The sequence below is a fragment of the Neovison vison genome, chromosome 4 (genome assembly GCF_020171115.1).
Source record: "Neovison vison isolate M4711 chromosome 4, ASM_NN_V1, whole genome shotgun sequence".
In the NCBI taxonomy this organism is placed as follows: Eukaryota; Metazoa; Chordata; class Mammalia; order Carnivora; family Mustelidae; genus Neogale; species Neogale vison.
This window is the reverse complement of record NC_058094.1, coordinates 160102111-160116970: the sequence shown is the minus strand read 5'-3', so window position 1 is coordinate 160116970 and position 14860 is coordinate 160102111. Positions and strand designations below refer to the sequence as shown.

Genomic DNA, 14860 nt, shown 5'->3' with positions numbered 1-14860 from the left:
TGTTCTCCGTGTGTCTCATTCTGGGCCCCAGAACAAAAGGCCCTTTGGGTCCCTGGGGCATGTTTTTCTCATAATAGAAGGTGGATGCTCCCAGAAGGGCAAGCAGAAACACATGATGGCCCCAATGGCCTAGGCTTGGAAGGCACCCTGCTGCTTCTGTCCACGTTCCATTGGCCAAAGTAAGTTACATGGCCAAGGCCAACTCGAATAGAAGAAAGAATACTTCTCCCGTGAAGGGAGGGGTGGGAAGAAGGAGGATACGTGTTGAAAAATGATCCAGTCCGTCACAGTAGTCAATTCTTTTTTTTTTTTTTTAAAGATTTTATTTATTTATTTGATAGACAGAGATCACAAGCAGGCAGAGAGAGAGGAGGAAGCAGGCTCCCCGATGCAGGGCTTGATCCCAGGACCCTGGGACCATGACCTGAGCCGAAAGCAGAGGCTTTAACCCACTGAGCCACCCAGGCACCCCACAGTAGTCAATTCTTGACTAAATAGGAGTTCCAGAAGTTCATTTTATCAGTTATTTGGCAAGTAAATTAGATTTTCTTGGAGAAACAAGATTCTTACACAAGACTTTGAATTAATTCTCAAGTCATCTAATTTCTCTGTTGAGGTAGAACACTGATGGGACTGAACCACCGTGTCTATCAATGTTTCTGTAGGACGTAAGTATTAAGACTTCCAATTTGGGGCACCTGGGTGGCTCAGTCAGTTGAACGTCCTGCCTTCGGCTCAGGTCATGATTCCAGGGTCCTGGGAGGGAGCCCCCAAATGGGCTCACTACTTGGCAGGGAGTCTGCCTCTCCCTCTCCTTCTGCCCCTCCCAGACCATTGCGCGCAGGTGTGCGGGTGCACGCTCTCTCTCTCTCTGTGTCTCCCTCCCTCTCAACTAAATAAATAAAATCGTTTAAAAAAAGAGAGAGACTTCCAACTTGAGATTCTCACACACTCACATTAGGCTAAGGAGTTCTCCTCTGCACCCTCTTCCAGCTCTAAGCCATCAGGATAGCTGTGGGCATGGGCTTCCTCCCTCACAGTCCTCTAGGGACATGTCTCTCTATCTCGAACATGTTCCCACAACTTTTTTTCTCTTTGTCCCTATGCCCTGGGGATTAAACTGGCTGCTTCCTTTTCTAATGTCACTACCTAATTTTCTCCTTCCTGGACTCTGGGGAAGAGAAAACTCAGGCTCAAGGATTTTGCCCCTGCTTTTCTGTCATGAGGGAATCCAGCCCATGTAAAACTTCTCTGAGATGTTTATTGCTATTAGAGACATTAGGACCGTTCTAGCAATAAGCTCCTTCCTCTGCTTGCCCTTTGGCGCTTTTGTTTTCAGGAGACGTTGTGAGAAACCGCCATCCACGGACTGGTGGGGAGCCCAGCTTAATTAAGATTTCAGGAGACCCCAACATTTGCCTAGAATTATATATAGAATTTTTCCAGGTCAGTAGTGTTCAACAGAATGTTAGAGAGGGTCCTAATCTAGTCAGGACCTGACTGAGACTCTGAGCTCCTCGAGAGCAAAAACCCAGGTTAAATGGACAAGGTCAGCGTAACCATGGTAATGTGAAGTCTTTAGATGACAGATAGGACTGAAACTGATAGACATTTCAGGTCCCCAGCTCACTGCAGTGTGCACTGCATCACACGGATGGGGAAGCCGGTAGGGTTTTTCTGCTCCTTGTGTGTTCCTGGGTGATGGGTGGGTCTGACTCATCCTTCACTAGTGCTGGCCACCTGCTAGGTCTGTGGAGGTGTTGGTGGAAAGACAGGAAGAGGATTTGAAGGACACCCAGGATTGGAGTGGAAATGGAGCTGAGGTTAGGGAAGCGCTCCGCCTGCTTGATGGTGAATCGGCAGTTGGGGAGTAGAGGTTGCTGCTCCAGAGGTTGGCATTCCCCCGCTTTGACCTTCTGCCTGCACTGGGGCTGACAGCCCGGAATAGAGTTCAGTACCAGAACTGAACCTGGAGGATGGTCCAGCCCTGGGGCAGAGTCCGTGGCTGGCTGGTGGATTGAGAAAAGTTGGTCCTAGGTGTTGGCCCTTACTTGCCCCCTCCTTAATAGAGAACATCTTTTTTTTTTTTTTTTTTTTAAAGAGTTTATTTATTTAACAGACAGAGATCACAAGTAGGCAGAGAGGCAGGCAGAGAGAGAGAGGAGGAAACAGGCTCTCCACTGAGCAGAGAGCCCCATGCGGGGCTTGATCCCAGGACCCTGAGATCATGACCTGAGCCGAAGGCAGCGGCTTTAACCCACTGAGCCACCCAGGCGCCCCAATAGAGAACATCTTTATTTCCTGGTTTTAAATGTATTTCCTTTTTTTGTTTCTTCTGTTGTTGGTTTGGTTTAGTTTTGATTATAGAAATATGTCAGAAACTGTTAATGATTAATTAGCCTTTTACCCCTGAGCAAGGTAACCCCCCTTCCACTCCTGACTCATCAGTAAACCTTGGGGGAGGGTAAAAAGTTTAAAAGCTTAGTCTTGACTGTAGCACTAAGTTGGCTAGCATTAGAAAAATCACTATCTAAATAAAGTTGTATACATACTACAATAATAATAGTATATTTTAAAGGATAGGGCGTGGGTTGAAGGGAAAGCCTGGGTAGGTAACAGTCCACAGGCAACCCAAAAGCTGTTGCCTTTACCTGAAGGGCAGTTTATACCTTGAGGTCATATATAAGACGGCTATATCTATACATTTTGTTTAGTGACCTTTTTTTTAAGGTTTTTTTTTTTTTTTTTTTTTTTTTTTAAGACTTTATCTGAGAGAGCACAAAAGCAGGAGAGATCACAGAGGGAGAAGGAGAATCAGACTCACCGCTGAGCAGGAAGCCCAATATGGGACTCAATCCCAAAACCCTGAGATCATGACCTGAGCCAAAGGCAGACACTTACCAACTGAGCCACCCAGGCACCCCCTTATTTATTTTAGAGAGAGAAAGAGCGAGCAGGAGCAGGAGGCGGGGGGAGAGAATCCCAAGCAGACTCCCTACTACGCATGAAGCCCGATGAAGGGCTCCATCTCACCACCGTGAGATCATGACCTAAGCCGAAACCAAGAGTCGTCCGCTCAGCCAACTGAGCCCCCCAGGCGCCCCATAGTGTCCCTTGAAGTAGATGCTTGTTCTCTTTCTAGACACACTTAATTCATGTAGTGAATACATGTGTAACTGTCTAAACATATTATTTAGATGGACATGTTTTACATCAATTGATGATTCTTTCTTTATCACAGAAGTGCTTAACATTCAATCCAGCCAAAAGAATATCAGCCTACAGTGCCCTGTCTCACCCATACTTCCATGACCTGGAGAGGCGCAAGGAGAACCTGGACGCCCGTCTGCCACCCAACCAGAACAGCTCAGACATGAACACAGCCTAAGGCCCCCGCCGCTGCCTTGTGCTGATCACCTGGAGAACACCCTTGGTGGCTGATGCCACCCCCTCCCTCACCCTGAGTAAGCCCCAGCAGAGCTGCTGAGGATCACTGGCTGGGGACCTTCTAGTTGCCGTCTTCTGGACGGGCTCTGCTTCTCCATGGAAACCGCTTAGTTTACTGTTTTGAAATCAATGCAAGAGTGATTGCAGCTTTATGTTCATTCGTTTGTTTGTCTGTCTGTTTGTTTCGAGAACCTGGAAAAATTCCAGAAGAAGAGAAGCTGCTGACCAATTGTGCTGCCATTTCATTTTTCTAACCTTGAATGCTGCCAGTGTGAAGTGAGCAATCCAGGCACAGCTGAGTTATGATGTAATCTCTCTGCAGCTGCCCCAGCCTGATTCGGTACTTTTGAGTGAGAGTGTGCGTGCCTGTGTGTGTGTGTGTGTGTGTGTGATTCTTGTTCTCTTAAAGTGTTACTTTCTGTAAACAACAAGAAGAATTGAATTTGAAAGACTCAAAACGACCTATAAATAACAGGTTTCTGTTGACTACAGGTGATTTATCAGAATGGGCTTCTTGAATTAGAAAGTTGAGCCCATGTCCTCAGAATTTCATGGTCAAAAGCAGTAAGTTTGCTAGCATTAAAAGGTTCACTATCTAGATGAGGTTTTATACACACAACAAAAGGAAAAAAAAATACTGGTATCTTTTAAGAGACCTGTTTTTTAAAGCATACATTCTAGTTACTCTTCCAAAAAAGCTGAATTTACTCAGTATAAGTCCATTTTAACTTGTTTTATATGCTTTTATTGTTTCTTTTGAAAAATACCCTTATAAGCTTTTTCTTACTTGCTATAGATATAGGGAGTATACCTCAAATAGGTAAAATTGTCAAAAAAAAAAAAATTAGAGAAAGCCTTTATTTCCTGATTTGAAATCTATTTCCTTCTTGGGTTTTGTTGTTACTTTATTTTGCTTTTGATTTTAGGAATTTGTCAGAAACTGTTTGCTGTCTTGGTGTGGAGAGTAGTTCTCTCTGACCAGAGACAGGAATACCATTTAAGTTTTCCCTATTACACTGTACGTTTTCTACCATGCACTGCCTTGTTTGCAAAGTGTCCATCATATCTATCCCCCAAGACCTCTAATATATAGTACTACCATTACATAACTGATAACAGATTGCCCACACTTTTCACAAACACCTCCTGCTTGCTTGCTTTCAGTGACCCTTTTGTGAATACTTAGATTCAGATTGTGGCTTGTGGCTCCGATTTCGCGATCCTAACAGGGCCCCCCCCAGTAGGTCCTCGTTCTCCTGCATTCTTCCTACCTGGCATTCATTGTTGTTATCTAGGCAGTGAGTAGAGGACTGGTTCTTCTCTTATCACCAGCACATAGATTGCTTTAAACTGTTACTTAGTGTTTTACAGTTTTTGTAGAATATATTGTCAGAATCAGAGGGATGTCTTTAACTGTTGTTTAGAAATCTATATTTACTCTCTAGAATGATATTTTCTCCATCCCCTAGGCTGTGCTTGTTCCTAGTGCCTTGTGCCTACTCCTCTTCTCTGCAGAGCCAGAGTGACCTGGGCATTGGGAACAGCTTTATTTTTTTCTCTTGCCGTTTTCTCTACTGTTCTTGATGTTCCAGTGTCATCTCTGCCTTATATGTGATTCGTGCTCAAAGACACAGAGATTAAGCATCTTTCTGGAAGTTTAGCTGTCTTTGCTTTCTGACTCATGATTTGAGTGCGTGCAACAGTTAGACTATGTTTAGAGTTAGGGTTTTCAAAAAATGAACATTGCTTCCCTCAGTAGAAAATGTTCCAGATGATGTTTATATGTTGTCAAGCCTTCCTGAATTCTTCACAGCTCAGTATTTCTATACTACCATATTGAGCAAGAAAAAAATTAGGAGACTTTTCTCCTGGAAAGCTTTTTTGGGGTGGGAATTACTCTTTTTTAATATATACATTGTTTAACATTTTTCTAACTCAGTAACTTGAAGGGCAGGAAGATTTGTCTAAAACCGGATACAAAATGAGAAGATGGGCCATATGACTGTTTTACGCTTTCTTCGTTGTTCACAGTATTGATTATGCTTTGTTATCCCTTATAAATGCTTGAGATATAACGAATCCAGAGCATGGGGGTTGGGGGGCGATGTCTCTCTTGGAACAGCGAGCTCTGCTTTTCCTTTGACGGCAGGTCAAAATACCAAGACATTTTTGCTGGGGCCTAGACATTTGAGTTTTAAAACTCACTGCACTGATTCGTCATGTGCTTTTTGTTTCGCATTCACGATTAGAGTGTACATAACTTGACTCTGCTTTTTTAAGTTTTTCCTGAGTTCTCTCGAGAAAAATGCAGCTGTTCTAAACTGGAATTTTTCAGGATTCTTGAGAATTTTAAACAAGTAGAGAGCCCCACTTTATTTCTAGCATATACTTTTGGTTCATTTCTTGGTAGTGTTTATTTAAAAAAAAAAAAAAGGCACCAACAGTTTCAGCATTGGATACTTGCAGATTATCCTCGGAGAGGCAGGAGGAGGAGGTGCTTCAGCCTTTCTGAACTTTGAGAGTCTGACCCCAGCTCTTCCATGCGTACTTCTTGGGAGTTGAGTGATTACCCTCTTGCTTTATGTCTTGTATATCTGGCCTACCCGTTCTCGAATGCAGATCCCACAGAAGCACCCTTAGCATTAGGGCACCTGGACACGTATAGCAGCATAGGACCTGACTGAATACAGCTTATTCTTTTGTGACATATAGTTTCAAAGGTCTTTGCCAAAAGTGAAGGCATGGTTAGCTGCAAAGGCCACACTGCCCCAGGGGTATACTGAAGCCGCTTATAACAGTAAAAATCTGGGGTCAGATTGAAAATCATGTTCGCATTTCATAAGAGAACTGGTGCTGGCCTCTGGCTGCTGGTTTCTACGTGACAGTTGTTCTGGTGGTCCAGGCACTGTGGGAACTGTGGTGTGGGCTGGAATTCTAACAGTCCCACTGAAGAATAAAAGAGACACCTGTCCGTTTCAGCATCATAAGCTATCATGTGGCAAAGGAAATAAGGCCTTAATCTTCTAACCTTAAAAACGTAGCTTCCAAGGGCTTTTAAGAACTCAGTGCCTTGGTGCCTCCCACTTTTGTCTCTCCTTTAAAGTGGACAGGAGCCCAAGAAGCAAAGAACCTGTTTTGGACAAGAGCTCCGAGCCATTTTATCCCTCTGTATTCTCATGATTTTGTCTCAGGAATCGCACACTAGGAATGGCACACTTTTCATTTAGCCCATTGTGTCTTACGGAAAAATAGTTCAAAGTATTTACCTCAGAGTAAAATCTCTACCTTTCTGTTTTAAGTAAAAATGAAAATTTCAGAATGCACGGGATATCATAAAGAGAATTTGTACCCCTTACTAAAGATTTTATCTTTAGTTTGATGACTCCAGAATGCGATACTGTCCATCTTGGAAAAAAACCTAAATAGTACCAAACATCGTGAACCTTTAATTATGTATTAAAATTGAGCTTTTAACTACAGCTGCTTCTCTTAAAAGTGGTGCCTATTAAAGTCAGTAATGTAATCCTCATTCCTTTATGGAAATTAAAATCATGTAAGCTTCAAATACAAACATTAAAATTCTGCTCTTCAAATAATTGCTTCTTATAAGTGACAGCTGGACTCTTTGTATGATAAGCACACAAGAGAGTATCTAACATTTTCCAAAAGCAGGCTTTTGTTGCATCATCAGGTCTAAGAAAGAGTGATAGAAAAAGTTAACAAGCCACTGTAATTACTTAATTGTGTTAGTACAGAAACTATAGAATATTTACCTTGGAAAGAAAATGTTGAAACATTATAAATTCTGAGGTATTGATAGAATTCAGAAGAACGCATGTTTTACATTGTGACACATTAAAACAGTGTCTTTTATTTTATAAAAATAAAGATGTGACATGATTTCGAAATCTTTAAAAGTTCTAAAACAGTGGACAATGGATAGAAGAAATTCAGAAAAAAGTGAAGGTTTTCAAAAAAGGGTAGTTTCAAAGTTAGATATATTTTGAAGGATAGATATTAACAAATATATTGTAAGAATTTATATTACAGTCCCCTGGCAACTATGAAATCTATATGTTCTAAAACATGTCTTACAGAAAAGCTGTTCCAAAGCAGTTGCCATTTCAAATATCAGCCTGAAGAAACTAAACTACCTGACCTCCTTTCTTAGTTTGTGGGAGGAAGCAGCTATGAGAAGCTACACTTGTTATACAAGCCTAAGAGTGTTCGTTGTAAGAAATACATATACATACTGAATTTTTAAAAGGCACGTTTCCTGTGCCACCAGGATTTTTTTGAAAAACTGAAGCCCAAATCATGTGCATCCAGTACAATTCAGATGTATAACTAGAAACATAGCTATGTGCTCCTTCCCCACCATGGAGAAACTTCTCGAGGCTACCCAAAAGCCTGTCCAGCAACGTGAGCCCCCAGACAATTAACAGTGGTGTTTTCCTCCACAAGCACAAGAAAACAGCATTTTCATTTCTTATCCATGCAGTTTTCAACCTCTTTGTGTTACATACCTATATCTCAAGCATTTCTAACTTGTACTTTTTCAGAAAATAAACCCCAAGATTCCTCTGGCCTTTTCTATCTTCTGATGTTTGTATACAGCAGATATGTGAAAGAGGAGGGGTCTGATTTTAAGTGTTTGTTTTTTTTTTTTTTTTCTCAGTTGTTTGTTTGTCTTAATGAAGTATGAATCAGCTTTTTCAAAATGTTTTCTATTTCTTAGCATTCCCAGGGAGTTTAGATAAATGCATGAACTTCCATCAACATATTTATGTTTCCTTTGATACTGGTGCTCGGGCCTTCGGGAAGAAAACAAGAGCCTCTTGAAAACTTATACAGGCTTTTTTTTTTTTTTTTTCCCAAGTATCTACTTAAAAACTATTACAGCAGTTTGAAGGTTGTAAGGTAGGAAAGGGAAACGATTTTTCTTGCAAATGTCTGTTTTAAATTTCACACTGACCTAAGACATGGGCTTTCTTGTTTCATTCCAATATATTCCACAAGGTGGCACTTTCCGGGGGGGGGGGTGGAATCTGAGTAAGGCGAAAGACAAAACTTCATTCTAACTTTATTTTTCTGCACATATTATACTCTTGTAAAATTTTACTCTTGTAAAAAGCACTTGTTTTTTGGGGATGATTGACCTTAATATTTTAGTTGTTCGCTAGGTTCTGAACAATTGTCTGAAGGGGAGTTGTACTTGAGAGTGAATAATGCACCCATTTTGATTTTTAAGTGCATAAAGAGAGCCAAGACCTATTTTCCAAGAAGCATTTTTTTTTGAGGTACCTAATTACCTCACTCTTCTAGGTGCAGAAGTTACAATAGACTTAGTAGTTAAAAGGCAACACTCACCTGTGACCTGGATAGTTTCCTTAGGAGTGGAAAACTCCCGTGGCCTCAGCCAAAGTACCTGTACCCCCGTCTGGTGTTTTCCCATTTCCTACCATGATGTCTTTTTTAAATCCTCATTTAGAAATCAGGTGAGTAAAATAAGTAACATTGGTATTTAAATAGACAATTTTTTTCTGAAGAATTGGCCATGCTGAAACAGAGCCCTTATACACTAAAAAGGCATGGTAATTTCATCACAAGTGTAAATTCACAAGAAGTGCACTTTTGTAAAAATCCTGTCCAAGCATGTGAGCATAATAACCTAGGAGTATATTTACATAAATCTTTCATTTCTCCACTTGGGAAGTTCTTTAACAACTTTCTCTCTGTATCTATATAGAGATATACCCATACACTGCTATGTTTTAATTCACAGGTCTGCTCAGAGACTGATCATCCCCAGATGATTTTAGATAATTTTAGAAATCCTTTTCCTCAGTAAGTGTTACAGAAATTTAGGAGGAAGACAGTTATAGTACTTTTCAGAGTTGCCTTAGCACCGCAAAACAAAGGCAGTTTACTCCTCCTGCGGGGCGGAAACTCCATAGTGCTTGCTTAACTTGCCTGCAGAGTAGCCGGCAGGCAAGTCTCACTAATACATTCTAAATCGAAACACCGAAACACCGCACATACTAGGGGCTGGCCAGAGCTCTTTGGGGACTCCTCGGCCTCATCCCTCTGCTCAAAACCCCACCAAAGTAGAGTCCAGTTTAAGCCTCTAAATGGAAAGCCAAATTCAGACCTCGAATTTGTTACCAGTTGGGCCAGTCTGAACTCAACTTGCTCGTGATCAGCACTAGACGCCCACCTGAAAACCCCCCGAGGGTACGCCGCGCAGTCACCCCGCCCCTTTGGCAGTTGAGTGGTAGTGGGCGGAGCTGGCTGGGACCTGAAACCTAGTACACACCCGGTGGGGTACGGCCGGCGGTCCATGTGCCCTGCTGCTGTCTCAGAGGCATCTGTTCTGCAGTCCTAGGAAGTAGAATGTCCCTAGAAGCAAACGGGTGTCTTCTGTGCATAAATAAAGTACAACACAATTCTTTGAAAGTTCGGGTATAGTAATAATAGTATAATAAAGAGATGCCGCTCTGTGTGAAGCATGTACCGGGCATCTCTAAGCTCAGCTTTTTTTTCTTTTTTTTTTTTTTTAAGAGAAGATGTATAATTACAAGAAAGATTTTTTTATTTTTTTATTTTCTATCATTCTACATATATGGTGGCAAAAGATATGCGTGGAAAAGTTTTGTTTTGAAAATTTGTTTATTTTCTGCCTTGGCGAAATCTCCTCACTCTCTACTTTTTACTTTCTACTTTCCCTTTTTTTGGAGGGGGGGTGTCAAATAGCTAAGGGTAAATAAACCAATTATCTCACATAGTAGGAGATTTTCCTGTTTAGAGGACCTTGTGTATGAATTGTTTCATCAAGCAAGTAACTCCTTCTCTACCTTAGGACTTTGGATTGTCAAATACAGGTTTCCTTGATAAAGGGGGCATATAACTACATATTGCAGTAAGGACCTATTACTGTAGCACTAAGGAGTGAGCATAGAGCCACACACAGTTACTTAATTTCTAACGCTCTGTGGTTTCTGGCCAAATTCTGCTGACATGCTTAGGTTACAGTCCTGAAGATACCCATCCTACTTGAAAGTTTCTAATCTTAAGTTTTTTTGAAATGCAATAATGTGTATTAGTTAGCAATACTTCTGTGATCACCAGCAACTTCTAATTTAACCTTAAAGTCTGAATAATGAAAATAGTCCCCAGCAGTAATACAGTTCTTGAAGTACCAAGTACATTATATAGCTTCTCAGTTTGGTCCTGTGTTTGCAGCAACATCCACGTGAATATTATTGTTTCTCACTTATTTTGTATTCATGTGTTTTACTATGACCAATAGTAAATATATTAGTTAGTACTTGGGATGAATAGCAGCAACTACCCCTAAAATCAGCACTTATCAAGGTGGAGAATTTCTATTTCAAGTTGTTCTACACTTGCATAAATTATTTCTATTATTATTCATGTATGTTATTTATTTCTGAATCACACTAGTCCTGTGAGAATACAGCTGAAAGGAAATGGCATTAGGTTTCACATTTAATGTTCATTATCAGGTCTTGATGGAGCTAAGTAAATTAAAATTAGCCGAAGCCCCGAAAGCACTGCATGCATTTTAACATGATGAGTAGAATTCAAGTCTGTAGGGGTAGTATTTTTGTGTCTAGGTGTTTTACCATTATGTAAAGGAATAAAGCAAATGACTTTGTAGTTCTTTTGTCAGAGATGCATATAGTATAGTGTGAAAATACAGCAAAAAAATTAAAACCAGATAGAAAAGCATCCAATACTGCCTTAATCTGGGAACTAGGCCAGACGGCTCTCAGAGTTAAGATGCCAGGCAGAGACAGGTGCCTGGCTGGTGCCTTCTCATATCTGGCCTTGAGAAGCTTCCTCCCTGCAAGCTTGTGCCCTCATGGTTGTTTTGTGCAGTAGTGGGAACAGGTAGTAGCTGTTTCAGGGAGAACAGTGTGAGAGTTTCCTGTAGAAGCAAACTGTCCACTTGTGCCTTGGGGCTTCCAGAATGTGTCAGATGGAGAAATTCAAGTTTCTGCGCTGCAAGCAACTTGGTTTTGTACAGAAGCAGTTCAGTCTGGTAACAAACCCAAGGACTGCACAGACAGTCGTCAGCAGTGGGTGTTAACAACCAACAGTCCCTAACACCTCAGAAGCTTGTGGCATTTCTGGTTATTTTAGGTTTTGATCTGAAGGTTCATTGGCAAGTGTTTGGTATAGAAGAGCAGTATGTGTTAAGAAAAGCACAATATTGGTTCCCGTAGAGTGCAGATTAGATCTAGAGGGTTTTATAGGATTACCATGTCAGAGATGTGTCAGTGCATGTTTTCACTGTAAAGTGTATTAGTGTAGTGTTTCTGCATTCCCATAGGGCTTAGTTAAAGCTTTAGTCTAGGTTTTCAGCAAGGCTGTCCTACCCAGTAAGCTTTTTTTTTTTTAACTTTTATAATAGAAAATGTGTTAAATGTAGAAAAAAAAAATCTTAATTTGGATATTTGACCTGTTGGTTTCTGTGTTTGAAATCGTGGTTCTGGAGATGTAGAGATTGTGCATGCGCATGTCAGATACTAATCTAGGCTGTGTGAACCAGCCCAGGATAACCAGTGCTCTCCCATCCCCTGCATCCTCCCTCCCTCCCGCTGAGGTGCTCCCTGCCCCCATCTGGCCTGTCTGCGTGGTGCTCTTTATCCTCTTCTGCCGCTCTTTGGGCGGCGGGGACATGATGAGAGGGAGGCTTCAGGCATCACAGGTGTGCCTGCTCGGGCTTGGCCACCACTATTACTTGACCTTTGGCTGGGCACGAAGTGTGCTCACAGCACCAATCCCAAATGCCCTCTGGCATGTTTGTGTGCATCTTAACTTCAAAACCAAGTCATCCTACAGAGCATTCAACTTTGGCTGTGGTACAAAGAAATGAAACAAGACTATAAACCACATTCCAGGCTGCTGTTTTCTGTCCATCTATAGGCCATAGTTTTACCGTATTTCTTCGTACTTGAAATTCATTCTGCTATTTTAATATCAGGGTACAAACTTACAAGGGTGCATGTTCCTTAAAGGTGCAAAATGACTCTCATTCCGTTTGCTCAGATCGCTACAGAATGCTGTTTTGGTGCTTTGTATTGAGCAGGTCAAAGGAGCGGTATGGAAATCACTGGAACACAGTCTTAGGAGAATGTTGGCAGATGGCTTGGTATATATAGATAGTGCTTCTGCTCTTCTCTCCGTACGTAAGGGTGAGAGTTACCACACTGGCCTGTTGGGTTCATGTGGGTATCCTTTCTCACAGAGTACAGAAACCCTGTGCTCTCCCCAAATGTGGGTGTGCGCAGCTCTTTGAAAGCAGAGACCTTCCTATGTACCAGATCATTTAGCCCCCAAAGAGAAGTGGCCATGGGTGTAGATAGGAGCAGAATGGGAGGGGCTCTCTCGCTCTGGCAAGCGTCCCTCCATACAAAAAGCTCTCCTGGGACAAAAAAAAAAAGAAAGAAAGAAAGCTTATCTGTAAAGTTACCCCCTTCATAGCACCCTGAGCTAAATGATCTTGCTTCTTTCCCTTTAGGTAGATAAAAGTACAGGTCAGTTTATCTAGACTCTTCCCACCTGAAGAGGAAAATAGAAAAGTAGATTGTTTTTTATCATGTAAGATATATAATCCAAGGACTACCCAAACTTACATTAAATCCCCCATCACTAGCAATCTGTTCTAAAAAGTAGCTCAAGTCAAAGATGCTTAAATGACCTGGACTGCCCAAGGTCAGGGGCAGTCATTCTAGCATGTGCCTTACTCTAGGACTCACTTGGAGAGGGACAGCTGCCAATGTTGACTCTGTTGCAATGGCAAAGGTAACATGTCAGAAAATCTAGAGGGTTGCAGATCACAAATCCTTTGGAAACTGGATGTCTTACTGGGTGCTAGAATGCAAATTTAGGTATTTATTGTTGGGTAATGGAATTCATTGTTTTTTAAGAATTAGTGTTGAAACATCACTGTCCAGTTCATTGTTTTCACATATGCACAAGCTAAATTGAAGCAAAAAGAGAATGGTTTGTATATTTGTCATACCTTTTGTATTTCTTACAATAAAAATATTGGTAGCAAATAAAAACCATAAAAACAGCCATCTTCGACTGCTTTCTTGGGAATGAATTATTGCCACTGCTCTTCTTTTTACTTAATGTAAAATGAATATAATTACAGCAAGTAAAGTAACTTATAATTAAATAGCAAGTTTTAGCAGAATGTGTTTAAAACTTTCATTGTAAGAGACTCAATTTCAGGTTTCAGATGTTTTTAAAAACTAAATAGCGGCTCATTGAGCTTAAAGCTGCAGTAACAAATGTAAGCTCTTACTAGTTGATTATGCTGAACGCTGACAGCATAAAACCAAGTAAAGCATGGCAGGCCTTTCCAAAGCTTCCAGATGAAAAGGTTTGTGTAACCAGCTGCTGATAACCTGGAGATGAGCAAAGGAAGTGGTACTTGAGTGCACTCAGCCGAAAATCAGTGTCTCCCAAGCATACAAGTGGAAATATTGTGCGTGTGCAATGCATGCAGTGATGTAAGCACAAGCAGTAAGATTGGTGAGGCCACCCCTGGGGCTGTGGTTGTTAACATCCAGGTCATAACCTACAGAAAGAAATCCAGTCTCACCACAGGATCTGGTAGCCACATGCACGAGCAGATGCACACATGTATATACCGGGAACTTAGATCTCACGAAATGATGCTGAGCGCCTCACTTCTCTTTTCTCTTTTATTATCCTCCACTCTGAAAACACTGGTGGCAACCCACTAAACTGATTTCACAACCCCACTAATAGGCAGTGACTTAATGTTTGAGAACAATTAGTAAGGGGAGGTGGGTATGTGTAGGGGTCTTGAGGTGATGTTGGAAAGGTGGAATATATAAAGGGATTTTGGAATCCCATATAAAGGGATTTGGAACCAGTGAAAGGTGTTAAAGAGGAAGACCGTGTCTATTAATGTATGTTCCTCTTCGTTCAACTGCTTATGTACTGACACAGGGTGATAAGCTGATACAGTATACAACGAATCAGAAGTGTTGCCGTCTGATACGGCCCTGTCTTCGTGTATATCAGGTTACGGCCCTGTCTTCGTGTATATCAGGTACCCTTTTAAGATTTGTTTTAGAGAGCACATGCAGGTGTGGTGGGGGAGGGGGTGGTGGGACAGTGGGAGAGAGTCTTGGGCAGACTCCCCACTGAGCGCAGAGCCTAACGCAGGCCTCCGTCCCAGGACCCTGAGCTGAAATCAGAAGTCAGCCGTTTCATTGATGGAGCTACCCAGGCGCTCTGATACCAGGTATTTTTTAATTAGTCCTCCAGAATTCCCTGGAGAAGCTCTCATTAGGACTTGCCTTAATTTTGTTTAAAAGGCCCTAAATTACATTTTAAAATTTGCGTG

The 14860-nt window shown here is 41.5% G+C and overlaps 1 protein-coding gene across 3 annotated transcripts in view; it reads left to right on the top strand.

Moving 5' to 3' along the window:
• Positions 1 to 13556, top strand: part of CDK6 (cyclin dependent kinase 6) — a 246300-nt gene extending 232744 nt beyond the window's left edge. For all 3 annotated transcript variants that reach the window (XM_044246025.1, XM_044246027.1, XM_044246026.1), the window contains exon 8: positions 3242 to 13556. In XM_044246025.1, the coding sequence (XP_044101960.1) occupies positions 3242 to 3388 (147 nt within the window). In that variant the 3' untranslated portion in view covers positions 3389 to 13556. The remainder of the gene's footprint in view (positions 1 to 3241) is intronic.
• The last annotated feature ends 1304 nt before the right edge of the window (positions 13557 to 14860 follow it).